At 43.3% G+C, this 16,749-nt stretch overlaps 1 protein-coding gene across 1 annotated transcript in view; it reads left to right on the top strand.

Moving 5' to 3' along the window:
• Positions 1–13,065: 13,065 nt before the first annotated feature.
• ADI1 (acireductone dioxygenase 1) overlaps positions 13,066–16,749 on the top strand; it is a 104,668-nt gene continuing 100,984 nt past the window's right edge. Inside the window, exon 1 of the mRNA XM_085610770.1 lies at positions 13,066–13,278. Within this exon, the coding sequence (XP_085466896.1) occupies positions 13,159–13,278 (120 nt within the window). The 5' untranslated portion in view covers positions 13,066–13,158. The remainder of the gene's footprint in view (positions 13,279–16,749) is intronic.

A 16,749-nucleotide genomic window follows, 5' to 3' on the forward strand; every position in this document is an offset into this window, starting at 1 on the left:
GTGTGTGAAGCGCAAGTTAGGGTCACACGTGTTTAGCCAGTCACAGAAGGTGATGAGGGTTTCGCTCGAACCTTCCCAGATAAGGAGAATGTCATCAATGTAGCGTTTGTAGAACTTGATGTGTGGACTGCGTGGCTGGTTGTTGTTGAGCAGATGTTTGGTCTCAAAGCTAAAAACATACAGGCCCGCTATGCTGGGAGCGAAAACGCTCCCCATTGATGTACCATACTTCTGTAGGTAGAGCTTGCCCTCATATTCGAAGTAATTCTCCTTGAGTGCGAGGGTAGCGCATTTCAGGACAAAAGAGGGGGGCGTGTGGTATTGCCAATCAGCCTCATTGAGGGCCTGTTCAAGAACACGTAGGGTATCATCTTGGGGGAGGCTGGTGTACAGGCTCTCCACGTCCAGCGACACCAGGAAAGAGCTTTCGGGGTCGTAGTGAATGTTAGCTAAGAGTCCCAGCAGATCTTTGGTGTCTTTGAGATACGTGCTTGTGGACTGGACCAAAGGTTGTAAAAAATGGTCACAGAAGCGTGAGAGGGGTTCCAGAAGGGACCCAATGCCTGAAACAATCGGGCGACCTGGGGGGGGAAACTTGTTCTTGTGGATTTTGGGAACAGTATAAAAGTATGGTATTTTTCCTTTGGTGGTGGTCAGGAATTTCGCCTCACTTTTAGAGATGTGCCCACTTTGTTCAGCTTCTCCTACTAGGGTCTCGATTTTCGCTTTGAGTGAAATGCTGGGATCATGATCGAGCAGTTCGTAGTTCTTAATGTCGTTGAGTAGACGTTGGCACTCCTGCTGGTAATCCTTTTTGTTGAGGATTACTGTGCCACCCCCTTTGTCAGCAGGTTTGATGATTATGTCAGGGTTATGCTTCAGTGTTTGTAGGGCCAGCCGTTCTTGTTTACTGGTGTTTTGAAATGTGTGGGGTTCTTCGAGGGCTTCTATTTCCTTGAACACCGCTTGCTCGTATACCAAGATTTCCGGGGGGATAGAGCTCGGCGGGGGCACGAAGGTAGACTTTACCCGGAGGGTGGTGTCCCCCTGGTCAATAGGGTCAGGAAGAATCGGAGTGTTCTCGAAGAATGCCTTGAGTTTTAGTTTGCGAAAAAATTCAGCTAGTTCGCAATGAAGTTTGAATTTGTCCAACTTGGACGTAGGTGCATAACCTAAACCTTTCTCAAGGATGGCTTCCTCTGCGGGTGTTAGAGTATGCTTGGAAAGGTTGGTGATAAGGCTTAGCGTGTGCTCGGGCCTGGTTGCTGGTCTCTGGTTTGGCTCCTCGTCTGTGCTCCCTGTGGAGGGTCGTCCTGCCAGTGGACTGTGTTCCCTCTGCGTCTCCTTCCACGACCTCTTCGGCCTCTTCCTAAAAAAGGCTGTTGTTGGTGTTGGTTCATGTAGGGAGGTGGTGGACCAAATGGTGGGTTCCAACCATATCCAAATTGTGGGTGTATTGCCTAGTCTTGCCTCCTCTCTGAACGCTCCCTCTGTGGGATTACCCAGCAATACCCAGTTTCATGAACAACACTTGCTTCGCCTAACAGTCACTACTATGCATGACTTCCTCGACCACCACTGCCAACCATCCGCGCATCGCGCTACTTCTACACGCATGCGCGCCACACCGAGTGAAGCACTGGCATGCGTTTACTTCCGCGCATGCGCGCCATCACGACGCTGCTCCAACACGCATGCGCATCACAGCCAGTAACGCCCAAGCCAGCCAGCACGAATGCACGTACTCAATGGCGCTCCTCCCTACTTAACCTCCTCCCTCCCCGGGGTCCGTCAGCATCCGGGACTTCGGGAGGCCACAGTAGGTGCAAGGCGATGGCAGCTTCACAATCAAGTAAGGTGTCTCCTTTTTGCTCTAGCAGGATACGAGCCCATTCCTGCCTACCTCGCTCTCTAAACTTGTTTCTTTTACCCACAGTTCGTTTGTAAGAAGCGCCCCCCTCCCGCTTCCTGCACAGCGCCTCCACTCAGCCATAGTGTAATTACCTTTCTAATTGCTACTTTTGCGCATTGTCCTATTTTAGTCTGTGCCCAGTAATCTTCTACAGCGCTTAGAGGCTCCATGCAGCCCCTCACTTTTAGCGCACCCTGGGCCTCTCATTATGTTCATACCTCATTCTGAGGTTCCGCAATCATTGCCAGCATTATCACTTGGCGGCTGTTTGTATGACTTCCACATATAGCCCCACATAGTGCCGCGGTATTTACCACTTGGCACCCTTAGTCCACAGAACGGTTTTACGCATCATCTAGCACTCCTAATGGTCTTGCCTCCGCTCCTCTGCATCGCAGCATGATACACTTCATAGGTATGTGTGTCACTTACGGTACGCTCATTGAAGACAGGTTTGATATTTCACGGCACAATAAACACTACCTGTATGTCGCCTGCCATCCAGTGCACCAATGTCAAATGTGTATTGTGTGCTGTCTTGTTTTTCCTTCCACAGGTTTGCGCCAAGTGTCCGCTAATGTGTTGACACCGCGTTCCACACACCTTAGCGAGTGTGTAGGTAACCCCATTTTTATTTTTTTCACCACGTGGCACTACACCTTTTGCCACTCACTTCTCACTGGTCCTGATGAAAGCTCCTCATTACTTTTACTAGAGAGCTGAAACATGTAGACCCACCACTTAGTCAACTAATAGATAATTACTTCTCCATTTAGTTGCACCACATATCCTTTTAACCAATACCCTGAGCCGCCAATAATAAATTTTGCAATGGTAAGGATTCTCAGCGGTATTTTTTAAATTTTCACCACATCACACTTTTGCACTACACCAGCTCCGCTGTAGCCAGGCGTCGCAGCACAACCGGGAGGCACTCGGCCACCCGGTTGGGGCCCCGATGATGAAGCATGACACCAACCAGGTTGGTGTGTGAGGGGTCTTTTAACCCACTTGGTGGGTTCCCAAACATTTGTTTCATTTGACCGTACCATACCACACTGGGCGTGTCCTCTTTTGACAAAGCTTATTTGGTTTCTAGAACACTCATGTTTTTTATCTATAGACATAGGACCTTTTGCTGCTTTGTTTGTTTACTCGTTTTTTGGTATTTTCACTTATTTTTTATTTTTTTTTACGTTTTTGACTACCTTCATATGGAGTTTTGTTTGGTTTCTTTTTGAGTTCTGGTCATATCAGATTTATGCACTTCCGGCTTTCAATTTTATTGTTTGTTTTTATTTAAATCTTACTGTTTTGAGACGTTTTTTGCAATGTCTTTCAATATGTTGACAGTCCGTTGTGGATTTGGTCATTCATCGCCTCATGTGATAGAAGAAAGTCGCATAACTGCCCGGTCACTCGGAACCATTCCAATATGGAGGATTCTTTTTTTAGAGTGATTTTTCAGCCTACTCAGCTTATCCCGTAATTTCGGATGCATCATTTTGGTGCCGAAGATATAATAATGGACAATTCTGGGCGCCCTGTGTTTGTGCGCGCTCTGGGAGCTATTTGCTGTTTTAATTACAATTATGCATTTCCTTACTTTTGTTTTTATTTCCGAAATTGTTATTTTGAAACTTCGTCTCGTAGTTCAGATGACATTATTTCGGTAGAGAACTAGGATGACGAGACTCTTTCAAGGACAGACGGTATATGAGTAATTTTGCAAGCTCATTATTTCTGTCGTATGTCATTCCTTGAACAACTGCATAATCCGGAACTAGTCCAAGATGGAGGACATTCAGGTAGGATACGCTTTTGCGCATTGACGTCATTCCCCACTTCCGGGAATTCCATCCGGACGCCGAAGACACACATATATATATGGGCGTCCCAGCATTTAATCGGTTACCGCTCCTACACGACGGTGCTCGTACCTGTGCAGACCACTTCACTACTCAGAATTGGACGTACGCTTTTTGTCAAGTAAGGTGGACGTGGGGGGATATTGGGGCTCTCTGGACTTAGCAGTGGGTACTTGAATGCCGGTGAAACGGCGCCAGATTTCTGATAAATATGTGTTTAGCTTGCACATTTAGTTTTTGGATTTGTGATTTTAGTGGCCTCTTGGGGCTTTGCACTTAATTTTGCTAGACCATTGCCCTTGTGTATAGTTTGCGCATGGGCGATTGTCTAGCAATGGGTTGTACGTTTCTTTGGTCCGCTGTTCTTAGTATTTTAGGTATACCTTTTAAACTTTTCTAAATCATAAACAATTTTATGCTCTCGTTTGGGCTAATATCTGTTTCTAAATACCTCGGTCTACTGTTTAGATATGCAGGATTGGGTGGCGTTTTGGCGCTCTACAAACAAATAATACACAATACATTATGCTCTTGACCGTTACGGTTTATTTGTGCGTGTTTGATACCTACACATAAATTCTTTCGTATCTTACTTTAGCTTTTATCTTGTTCTTTCACCATTAGAACAATACAGATTGAACTGTTCAGGAAATAATTGTCTTTGGATTACTCATCATTTCTTACGATTGTATACCGGCCTCTCGTTACAATTCGGTAAGGCCAGTTGGTACTGATTTCGAGTGTGCTCTTCAATACGTCTTTGTAGATTTATGTTTGCTTTTTCTCATATACCTCTACTATTACTATTCCAATTATATTACAGATAACTTCGGCAAGGATTTCTTAAAACAGGAAGTTCTCATTGATAGTTACTACTGTAACTTTCGTATATAGATGACACGCGAGCGTTTAACAAGGTCAGTGACTGTGGACTGACCAGAGATCAGTACCTTTTAACTGAATCTTTGCATCTCTACCAAACTTGGGTTTTACTTATGTTTCCCCTTACTATTTTTAGACCCTATCCGTCATGAACATTCTGCGTTGTTGTGACCCATTTTTTATGCGCCATTCAGTCTGATTTCTTGGTAAGCGACATTTCTAAACCCATATATGTTTGTTTCTCTGTTTCATTTCTAGTACTTTTCTTACACTGGTTTATTCTTTTTTCTAATCAACACTGTTTTTGGTGACAAGATATTTTGGGCTTCAGTGCTAGAAAACTTTGAATTCATCTTTATTTTTATTTTTCACGTTTTATTTTTGATCTTAGGTCCTTGGTTTGACAGACATCTATATTATGGTGTGTTGTTCACTTCTCCATTTTTCTTTGTATTACGATTAGTTTGTTTGTCAAATAAAACTGTTTCATTATATAAAATTCTGATATGACTTTTTGTATGATCTCCAACAGCCTTGAAGAAGCCCATGTTTGGGCGAAACGCGTTGGCTGTGAATGTGACAACATCAAACTATGGAATAAAGAAAATTTGAAACCTTACAAGTTCTGTGTGGATTACACAATCTGTTCAGTACCACATTGTATTAGTTAATTCGCTCTTGTGTTGCCTCTCATACCTTTGTGCTCATCTTTATTGTCTATGGTCTTTCAAGCAGCTGGCCATTTGAGGTGGGCAATACTCTCACTACTGAAAAGTGACATGTCCAGGCAGTGCATACGTGCTTAACCTAGCTGCTTATTTCTCAAATTGTTAATTTTCTCATGGTGTTTTGCACGCCGGACGCACTATTATTGATTAAATGATGATAATAGAGAAGAATTAGCGAAGGACCTGTTCAAACAAAACAAAGATATTGTACAAGTAGTTTCTGATGGGAGCAATCCCAAGGAGGGTCTGAAATCCAAATTTCAAAGATTGGAAAGACTTAAAAAAAACGAACTATCCAAATGGTGGGATGGTGTCACCCTCAAAAGATACCTTGAGAATAAGAAGGTGCCAAGGGGCCTTAGGATTCTAACATTCCCTAGCTTTGACGACCTTGATCCGGACTTACTCCTTAACTGGGAGGATAATCTGCATAACTCATCATTCAACATGATGAGAATATTAATAACTCATGCAGAAAGGAAATGTACCAAACTACAGGCTGAAATTAAGATTCTAGAGGACGACATCAAACAACTAAACTTAATTGAGGCTACTGCTAAAAACTATGTAATCTTAAAAGAACAAATCAATTTACATCAGAATACGGTAAAAAGTAGAAAACTACATAAGATTATACGAGACGACCGTGATTATGACAATGGTCGTGTGTTTACTTTTGCTGCCAAGTTTGATAATATACAGCTACCAAAGTCCAATACTTCGGTTGTACATAGCACTGGCAGTATTTCTAGCATTAGCTCTGATGCGTCTTCTATTGAAGACACCAACACAGTAGGGCCTACGGAGACTGGAGCGCAGGGACTTAGTTCATCGACTTTTTTAGACGAAGTCCTGCGTTTCAGAATTGGGAACAAAAAGTCAAAAGAAAAACCAGGAGAGGAGGGAGGAGGAAAAATGCAAGGAAAGGACAGGGTTCTGACACGGTATCAAAAGAGCCAGATAGAGAAACGTTGATTTACGACATAAATGTGTCTGCGAATTGTATGGATACAGCTTCTGTTTCTGAGAATTTGGTGATTAATTTGTCTAACTATCAATTGTCAATATATGAAATTAATGTGCTTAATAAAGGATTAGGCTACTGCCCTGTTTCCAAGGGTTTCTTTTCACATTTACATATCGATTTGTATAAGTTTGTACGGAATGCCAAACTCAAATGTCATTACTCCATGAATAATTACGAATCTCACGTCATGGATGGGCCTACTGTACATACGGATATTACTGTCTCTCATGTAAAAAATGTTGCTACTCTGTTATCCATCGATGAGGAGAATGATTCATCAATTGACAATATTCTTTCAGATCTTAATATCAGACAGGACTATTCATGTGATAGTGGTCTACATACTCGTAGTAAATTCACCCCACAAGGCACACACCTTTATAGCATAGATACTTTCTATGAAGTTGTATCTCGAGACTTGTACATTCTAGAAGACAGATTACACACACGTACTAAAAGATACACTAATGACAATTTGACCAAGGAAGAGAGAACAGCGTTACATACCCTCAGGGCAAATGACTCAATTATCATTAGAGAGGCTGATAAAGGGGGAAATATAGTGATCATGAATAGAGAGGATTATGAAGGTGAAGTACTCAGACAACTTCATGACACCACTAACTACACTAGATTGTCATCTAACCCCTGCCCTCTAGCCACAAGTGTAATAAATGATCATCTTTCACACTGGAAGGAGATTGGCCTTCTCTCAGAGACAGAGTACAAATTTCTCATCATTCATAATCCCAGATTTCCATGCATATACCTTTTATCTAAAGTGCATAAAAAACAACCCTTCCCCCCTGGTCGCCCCATAATTTTGGGCATTGGCTCCATGACAGAAGCTCTAGCTAAATTTGTCGATACTTTCTTACAGCCTCTAGTTACTAATTTACCCTCATACATCAGGGATAGTACAGATATTCTGAATAAATTGGAGGATCTAGAATGGGAGGATGGCATGTGGTTTGCCACTTTGGATGTGACATCACTGTACACGTGTATTAGAAAGGATCTGGGCATAAAGGCTGTTGACTTCTTTTTGGGCAAAAGATCAGCTACATTAATGGAACATAACGTCATGCTTTTGTCTATGATCAACTTGATTCTTGACAACAACTTCTTTCTCTTTAACCAAATTTGGTACAAACAAAACCAAGGTACCGCAATGGGTTCTAAATTTGCCCCCTCATATGCGACTCTATTCATGGGGTGGGTGGAACATATGTATGCCTGGTCACGTATGGCATCCAATTGGACTGGACATATTCAGTTCTGGGGTCGCTACATTGACGATATTATCATCTTATGGACAGGCACTGAACTAGAACTTAAAGAGTACTTTAATTTCTTGAATCAAAATACACTCAATGTGGCTTTTACCATGGAGGCGTCTCAGACCTCTATCTACTTCCTGGATCTTGAACTTTATGTTCAAGGCAAAAGAATACATAGTACACTTCACAGGAAAGACACAGCAGTCAACAGCACTTTACACTACACTAGTGCGCACCCGGCATCTACAAGAAATTCTATACCATATGGTGAATTGGTTCGGATTAGAAGGAATTGTAGTGAAGAAGAAAATTTTGAGAACCAAACCACACTGGCTATGAACAGATTGCAGAAGAGAGGATATCAGCAAATCACTTTGCAACGAGCCAAAAGTAGGGCCATGAAGCTCAAAAGAGAGGATCTGCTTAAGAACACTAATCGATCTGCTCACAGACAAAAAGAGAGACTTGCCTTTATTACGACTCACTCTACCCTGAATCATGAAGTATTTAAGATCTTAAATAGACATTGGTCTATTCTCAAGGGAGCACCTGGTGTCAACAGCATCATCACACCAAAACCATCTCTGACCTTTAGAAAAAGTAGAACAATCAGAGACGATCTTTGCCCCAGCTACACGTTGTCCCAACCACCCAAGTCTTGCTGGCTACAGAGACCGTTGGGATTTTTTACCTGTAGCTCTTGCAACGTTTGCCCTTTGGGATGCAACAAGACCTTAACGTTTAGTTACAACTCTGACAAAGAACACAAAATCTATCACTTCATTAACTGCCTCACCAGCTATGTGGTCTATGTCTTGATCTGTGGATGTGGTAAAATTTATGTTGGCAGCACCGTTAGACCTTTAAAAATTCGCATACAGGAACATCGTAGAGCTGCCTTACATGGTGATACCACATATGCATTAGTGACACACAACTATGTAGAAGGTGTAGATAGATCCAAATTTCGTTTCCATGGCATTGATGTAGCCATGCCCGCCAGAAGGGGTGGGGATAGAGAACTCAGATTGAGACAATTGGAGGCGAGATGGATTTGTACTTTACGATCGGTCACACAGGGTTTCAATAGTGATAATGAGATGCATTATTTTCCCTAAAAATCTGAGTGTATCAGGCAGAACTCAATGTTTGCTCTCATTGCCGATTGGATGATTTTCTTTACCATCAAAATTACTGTGTTTCAATGTATTAACTGCTATTGTGTACCTTTGAGTCTTAAATACTCATATTCGCACTTTGTGCTTGTTGCTCATGTTTGTGTAACTGATACACCGAATATGAATTGAAAATCTTGGGTATGTGCATTGTCTGTGATTTGGCCCTCTTGCCCATTCCTATACTATGTCCACTAAGCACTGTACTAATCTATTCTAATGAATTGGCACACTAAGTGCACCACTTTTACATTCTTTTGATCCTGTATGTCTTATATCCTTCCATTTTTCGAATTGAGAACGGATTGTCGCTGTGGTCGTGAATGCTTACACATTATTTTCTCCTTTAAAATGGTGTGAGGGAATGTCTCTTGGATGTGCTATACACGTAGTACTGTATATGTAATTTTGAATTGATTAGTAGTCGCTTACCTCACGGTTGACAAGCTCAAGCTTAGTACGTCCCCCCCACTTACATAGTGTTTGGTTTCACGGTTGACTAGCTCAAGCTTAGTACGTCCCCCTCACTTACATAGTGTTTGGTTTCTAGAACACTCATGATTTTTATCTATGGACATAGGACCTTTTGCTGCTTTGTTTGTTTACTCGTTTTTTGGTATTTTCACTTATTTTTTTTTTTTATTTTTTTACGTTTTTGACTACCTTCATATGGAGTTTTGTTTGGTTTCTTTTTGAGTTCTGGTCATATCACATTTATGCACTTCCGGCTTTCCATTTTATTGTTTGTTTTTATTTAAATCTTACTGTCTTGAGACGTTTTTTGCAATGTCTTTCAATATGTTGACAGTCCGTTGTGGATTTGGTCATTCATCGCCTCATGTGATAGAAGAAAGTCGCATAACTGCCCGGTCACTCGGAACCATTCCAATATGGAGGATTCTTTTTTAGAGTGATTTTTCAGCCTACTCAGCTTATCCCGTAATTTCGGATGCATCATTTTGGCGCCGAAGATATAATAATGGACAATTCTGGGCGCTCTGTGTTTGTGCGCACTCTTGGAGCTATTTGCTGTTTTAATTACAATTATGCATTTCCTTACTTTTGTTTTTATTTCCGAAATTGTTATTCTGAAACTTCGTCTCGTAGTTCAGATGACATTATTTCGGTAGAGAACTAGGATGACGAGACTCTTTCAAGGACAGACGGTATATGAGTAATTTTGCAAGCTCATTATTTCTGTCGTATGTCATTCCTTGAACAACAACATAATCCGGAACTAGTCCAAGATGGAGGACATTCAGGTAGGATACGCTTTTGCGCATTGACGTCATTCCCCACTTCCGGGAAATCCATCCGGGCGCCGAAGACACACATATATATATGGGCGTCCCAGCATTTAATCGGTTACCGCTCCTACACGACGGTGCTCGTACCTGTGCAGACCACTTCACTACTCAGAATTGGATGTATGCTTTTTGTCAAGTAAGGTGGACGTGTGGGGATATTGGGGCTCTCTGGACTTAGCAGTGAGTACTTGAATGCCGGTGAAACGGCGCCAGATTTCCGATAAATATGTGTTTAGCTTGCACATTTAGTTTTTAGATTTGTGATTTTAGTGGCCTCTTGGGGCTTTGCACTTAATTTTGCTAGACCATTGCCCTTGTGTATAGTTTGTGCATGGGCGATTGTCTAGCAATGGGTTGTACGTTTCTTTGGTCCGCTGTTCTTAGTATTTTAGGTATACCTTTTAAACTTTTCTAAATCATAAACAATTTTATGCTCTCGTTTGGGCTAATATCTGTTTCTAAATACCTCGGTCTACTGTTTAGATATGCAGGATTGGGTGGCGTTTTGGCGCTCTACAAACAAATAATACACAATACATTATGCTCTTGACCGTTACGGTTTATTTGTGCGTGTTTGATACCTACACATAAATTCTTTCGTATCTTACTTTAGCTTTTATCTTGTTCTTTCACCATTAGAACAATACAGATTGAACTGTTCAGGAAATAATTGTCTTTGGATTACTCATCATTTCTTACGATTGTATACCGGCCTCTCGTTACAATTCGGTAAGGTCAGTTGGTACTGATTTCGAGTGTGCTCTTCAATACGTCTTTGTAGATTTATGTTTGCTTTTTCTCATATACCTCTACTATTACTCTTCCAATTATATTACAGATAACTTCGGCAAGGATTTCTTAAAACAGGAAGTTCTCATTGATAGTTACTACTGTAACTTTCGTATATAGATGACACGCGAGCGTTTAACAAGGTCAGTGACTGTGGACTGACCAGAGATCAGTACCTTTTAACTGAATCTTTGCATTTCTACCAAACTTGGGTTTTACTTATGTTTCCCCTTACTATTTTTAGACCCTATCCGTCATGAACATTCTGCGTTGTTGTGACCCATTTTTTATGCGCCATTCAGTCTGATTTCTTGGTAAGCGACATTTCTAAACCCATACATGTTTGTTTCTCTGTTTCATTTCTAGTACTTTTCTTACACTGGTTTATTCCTTTTTCTAATCAACACTGTTTCTGGTGACAAGATATTTTGGGCTTCAGTGCTAGAAAACTTTGAATTCATCTTTATTTTTATTTTTCACGTTTTATTTTTGATCTTAGGTCCTTGGTTTGACAGACAATCTATATTATGGTGTGTTGTTCACTTCTCTATTTTTCTTTGTATTACGATTAGTTTGTTTGTCAAATAAAACTGTTTCATTATATAAAATTCTGATATGACTTTTTGTATGATCTCCAACAGCCTTGAAGAAGCCCATGTTTGGGCGAAACGCGTTGGCTGTGAATGTGACAACATCAAACTATGGAATAAAGAAAATTTGAAACCTTACAAGTTCTGTGTGGATTACACAATCTGTTCAGTACCACATTGTATTAGTTAATTCGCTCTTGTGTTGCCTCTCATACCTTTGTGCTCATCTTTATTGTCTATGGTCTTTCAAGCAGCTGGCCATTTGAGGTGGGCAATACTCTCACTACTGAAAAGTGACATGTCCAGGCAGTGCATACGTGCTTAACCTAGCTGCTTATTTTTCAAATTGTTAATGAACTCCAAAAGGCAGGGAAATTACAGTGGAGAAGGGAGAAATGTATGGGCTCAAGTTCACTACCAGTCATTACAATTTATGGAAGTCTCTGGAAAACTCAAACCTTAACTACGAGGATCTTAATATTTCTTCCCACTCAAATACTTATAGTCCCGTTAATTCCTAATAATGTATTTTAAGCATTCCAATTGATGGAATTTGCCTAATCCACTGATCAGGTGATGTAGAGAGGTATCAATTTTGTTCAGGAAACACATCTGTGCCTGCTTGATTGCCTGTAGTCAGCTGAACTGGATTTTAAGTAACAGAGGATCCATAACAAAAGCAAAAATCTGGGGTGATAGGGGCTACTCCAGACAGGCTTTTCTTAATCGTGAAACTGACCATCAGATTCTACAGCTACCGAAGACCAACCAGATCAGACGGCGGCCAAAGACAAAGAACTCTAGAATCTTCGCACGATATCTAGTCGATGTGATTGTTGTCTTCCCAGTTTCTAAACTAGCTAACGCCCTGAATTCCATATTAGTACTTCTTGCAATGTCAGTTGTCCTCACCGCCAGTTCACTATTAATATTCGAATGTCGGAATGTAACAAAGTAGATACGCTAATTCACTTATTATTTGTCAGATTGAGAGGCACTTGGAGTGAAATTAATTTCAAAGCGTGCAGAAAAACCTCACTGATATACATTCGAGTGCCTTACAACTTCGCACCAAACGTAACAGTATTGTGCATATGACACATTCAATTGTTTTTCGGCTCTCTCATGCAAAATACATGGAATTTGTATTTGTGAATCTTGCAGAGCTCATGGTTAGAAGAAACTAACTATCGCACAATCTAGTCTGGTGATATAATCCAATGTTCTACATAGAACCCGACGGTTAAAGGAATATTTTGTTGCATTTTACAGTCCAGTCGTCTTTTTCTTTTTTTACATTTCTAATGCGTGATTTACTTGATAATTATTTTGATGACAACTCCACCTCTCCTGGCGAATTTGGTGTTTGCTTCAACTTTATCACACTTGGAATGACGACACCAGCTGGGAGGGGGTGGTGTGTTGAAGGCTCCTCCCATTCGGGGCGGGCTGAAAGCAGATCTACTCCTCTTTTGCCCTGTGACTCCGGCTTTTATTTGCATACGCTGAGCGAAGCTCCTCCCCATTTGGGGCGGGCTGAAATCAGCTCTACTCCTCCTTTGTGACTCAGGCTTTTATATGCATACACAGAGCTGCAAACATGGTGGAAGCGTGGTACATGGACGAGTCCTCGGAGGACCAGAGGCAGCCACATCAGTTGCAGCCAAACCGGTCTGTGAGCATCGCTGAATTGGAGCGGCTAGGTGTCTTCTACTGGAAGGTAAGGGCCCCGGTAGGTCGCGCTGGGGGCTGTTGGAGGTGCCTGTGGTCACCGGAGTCAATATACGGGACAGCAACCTGAGAAGAACCTGTGCTCACTTTCGGATGCCAGTTTTTAAGCAAACCGTATAGCAGCTCCTCAGTGGCAGTTGCATTGCAGCGGTAGCCAGTGTAAAAACTTCCTCCTGTAAGTACTTTTTTTGCAACTGCTTGCGCTCGTTCCCATAACTTGACACTGGATTAAGTTACGCTAAAATACACGCATTAAGAGTCCTTTCTTTCTTTCTTGTTGGTTCATCAGCTGGCTCTTTATTTGGCAGAGCGTGGGCAGTCCTGGGGCGGGTCAGAGTTCTTCGTGCAAAGGGTAATCAGATATTCTGCTGTGTTTTTTATTTTATAAAAAGGCATGCCGCATGTAAGGTGAGTTATAGCACCCCACAGTTTAGCGCATTGCTATCAGTCAAAACAATCTAATTTGGAAAATAAGTACGTTTTTCTACAGAGGACGCTTTATCGCCTGCTCGAGACCACCATCCCGATCACAAAAACACACTCCCAGTAACCCCTAACTTTAATTTCCTCTCTCAACCACATAGTAGTGGCAGTGTTGTACTAGTTATCCTATGTAGGAAGCGGTTTGTGTCATGCGTGAGTTTTTAGAGGTACTCTTGTCTTGGGGCTCAATGTCTAGCAGTGAGGCTGGACCATGTGTCCTAATTATATTTTTAGTTAGGACTGAAACTTGCAGGCAGCTACCAGAGTACGGAGCTCAACCAGAGGGTAAACAGGACCCTGTGTGTAAGCACATCAGAAACAAGCATTTGCAATGTAATAGGTCTCGCATTAGTTAAAGTTTGCGCAATTGGCGGTGCAAATAATGATGCAACGCCGATAGCTCAAACTTTCTGTAATGCGAGGCCTATTGCATTGCAAATGCTTGTTTGTATAGTACCCAGTATGATCCAGGGGGTCCTGAAAGTCATGGCAAAGTACAGGATGGGGCGAGGTTTGGGGGAAATGTTTTCTTCTGTAACAATCCAAGAGCATCAAGCTGCTGGTTGCCTTGGAGCCCAGACCAAAGGATAGAGGAATCCTTTTGAAAAAGACACAGAAGGGGGATGCTCCTGCCTGGGGGGTGAGGGGGCACTGTGCCATAGATGCCACATTTTCTAGGTCTAGATATCAATATATACTCCAGTTAAGGTTTTTCTTTGCATTCTGCGATTTCTAGTCCTAGGTTTATGATGAGGTACAAATGACTTCAAGTTCCAGAATGCAAATAAAAATCCTGAAATGGAGCATCTAGTCATTCATGCACCTGGGAATCTTGGCATGGCTACTCTGAGCAGGGGTCCAGGTGGGATACTAGTTTTAGCCAGCTCCATTTGCTTTTCAAAACTGCAGTGGGAGTCCACTCCTGGATGCCCTAGAAACATAGCATTAGGGAGTGAGTGAGTGGAAAGAGTCTATTTTTTTTTTATCATTAAAACTGTAGAGTGGACTTTGTAGCGCGGCGGGGTCCGGGGAACAAGGACCGCAGCAGTGCTCTAATAAGCTACGACACACCAGTTACTTTTACGTTGGCTGGAAGACCCCGAGCGGTCTCCTGCCATTTATTTATCCCCTCGGGTCGAGCCCGCCCTTAGGGAGGGGTGTGTGTGTGTGTGTTACAATGTAGTGGAGAGCCCGGATGGCTCTCTACATCCCTCTTTTCTTTTAGTGACCGACCATCAGGTTCACAGGGATGTACCCACAAAGTCTCTCAGCCTCTGGTTGGGTGCAGGGTTTGGCCGGAGACCATACTTCTGGCTCCAGGAGCTGGAACTGACCACTGCATCCGATTGAGTGTTCGGGGGTATCTCAGTCGTAACATCTTAACTGAGCCTGCTGGCATGTGGGGCAGCCTATTCACTCCCCGCTTGGGTGCTTCTTGGTGGGGAAATCAGCAGCTCCGGCGAGCTGGGTGGAGCGAGACTTGGAGTATCATCCGGACTCTCTGACTCTTCTTGGCCAGAGTTTTGATCATAAGTTCTCTTGAAGCTGGACACATTCCTTGTGACGACCTGCGACCCTCGCTGGGTGGTGACCATGGTTCCTTGTACCTTCACAATAGTCCACCCTTCTGGGTCATAGCGCGTTCTGAATTTCCAGCCGTGGTGTATGTCCTTGACCACAACGCAGTCACCCACTTTCAGCTGTGGCTCTCTTGCCTGCGGGCTTCACTCGCTTTCTGAGTAGTCTTTGTCCTTCTCGCTTGGACGGCCGCGTTGTCCTGTTCTGGAGGCTTCCATGTTTGATCCGTCTGGATGCTATCCCGCGGGGGCCTTTTGAAGAGTATGTGGGAGGGAGCACACTTGGTCGTGCTGTGTGGCATCTGCCTGTAGGCATCAAGGAACTGGTCGAGTGCGGACTCGGCATCTTCCCCTTGATCTACGGCAATGCGCAGGGCCCGGTTGAGTGTTCGCATGAGACGTTCCACCCCCCATTGGCTTGGGGCCACAGAGGGGTGATCTTCCTGTGGCGGATCGCCCTTTTCTCCAAGTACTCTTAGAACTCCTGGCCTTTGAACGGGGGTCCATTGTCTGAACAAATTTCATCCGGCAAACCCATAAGTGCAAATGTTTTGTCGAGGACTCTCCTGACATGCATGAATGCTGTCGACGCCACTACCTCCACGATTAGAAACTTTCAGTAGGAGTCGACCATCACCAACATGGTACGCCCATCCGGGAAGCTCCCGAAATCGAGGCTGATTTTGGCCCAAGGGATTTCACTTGGCTCTTCAGTGATCACCGGCACCCGGTCTCCCCCAGTGATGGTGCAAGCGTGACATTGCCTCACCATGTCTTCTACCATGGCATCCATAGCTAGCAACCAGACCTTGTTCCGTAGTCTGGCCTTTGTCTTCGCCATCCCTTGTTTCTCCGACATGCGCCAGCTGAAGAATCCGTCGTTGTATAGTCTCTTTGGGATTATCTCTCAGAACAACTCCCTGTTCTCCCACACTCAGTTTGTGGCGTACCTGCCAGATCTGTTGCTGAGCGTGGCTGTCATCTGCTCGGAGTGCCTGAGTCCCGTCCATGAAGTGCGCCCATCCATTGCTCAGCAGTGTGGATTTCACTCTGGTCAACGTCTCGTCTTCATCCGTTGCTTGGCCAATCTCCTCTAGCGTCATGGCTGTGGGGCATGCTTCCTGCAAGATCATTTTCACAAACGCATCGGAGTATGCTACATCCATCAGTGAACTTTGAGGTATCAAGGACTCAGGGTGTCGCAGTAGGTAGTCTGCCGGGTTGTGTGCTCCAGGGCAGAAGACAACTTTGAAATTATACGCCTGTAGCTACACGGACCATCTCTCTATTCTCGGTGCGCCAGTCTCGATGACCCTGCAAAGAGCGAGAGCAGTGGCTTGTGGTCAGGGTCCACCTGGAATTCCTGTCCGTACAAGTAAAGGTGAAAGTGCTGGCACACC

Source organism: Triturus cristatus, chromosome 6 (assembly GCF_964204655.1).
Source record: "Triturus cristatus chromosome 6, aTriCri1.1, whole genome shotgun sequence".
NCBI classification, from domain to species: Eukaryota; Metazoa; Chordata; class Amphibia; order Caudata; family Salamandridae; genus Triturus; species Triturus cristatus.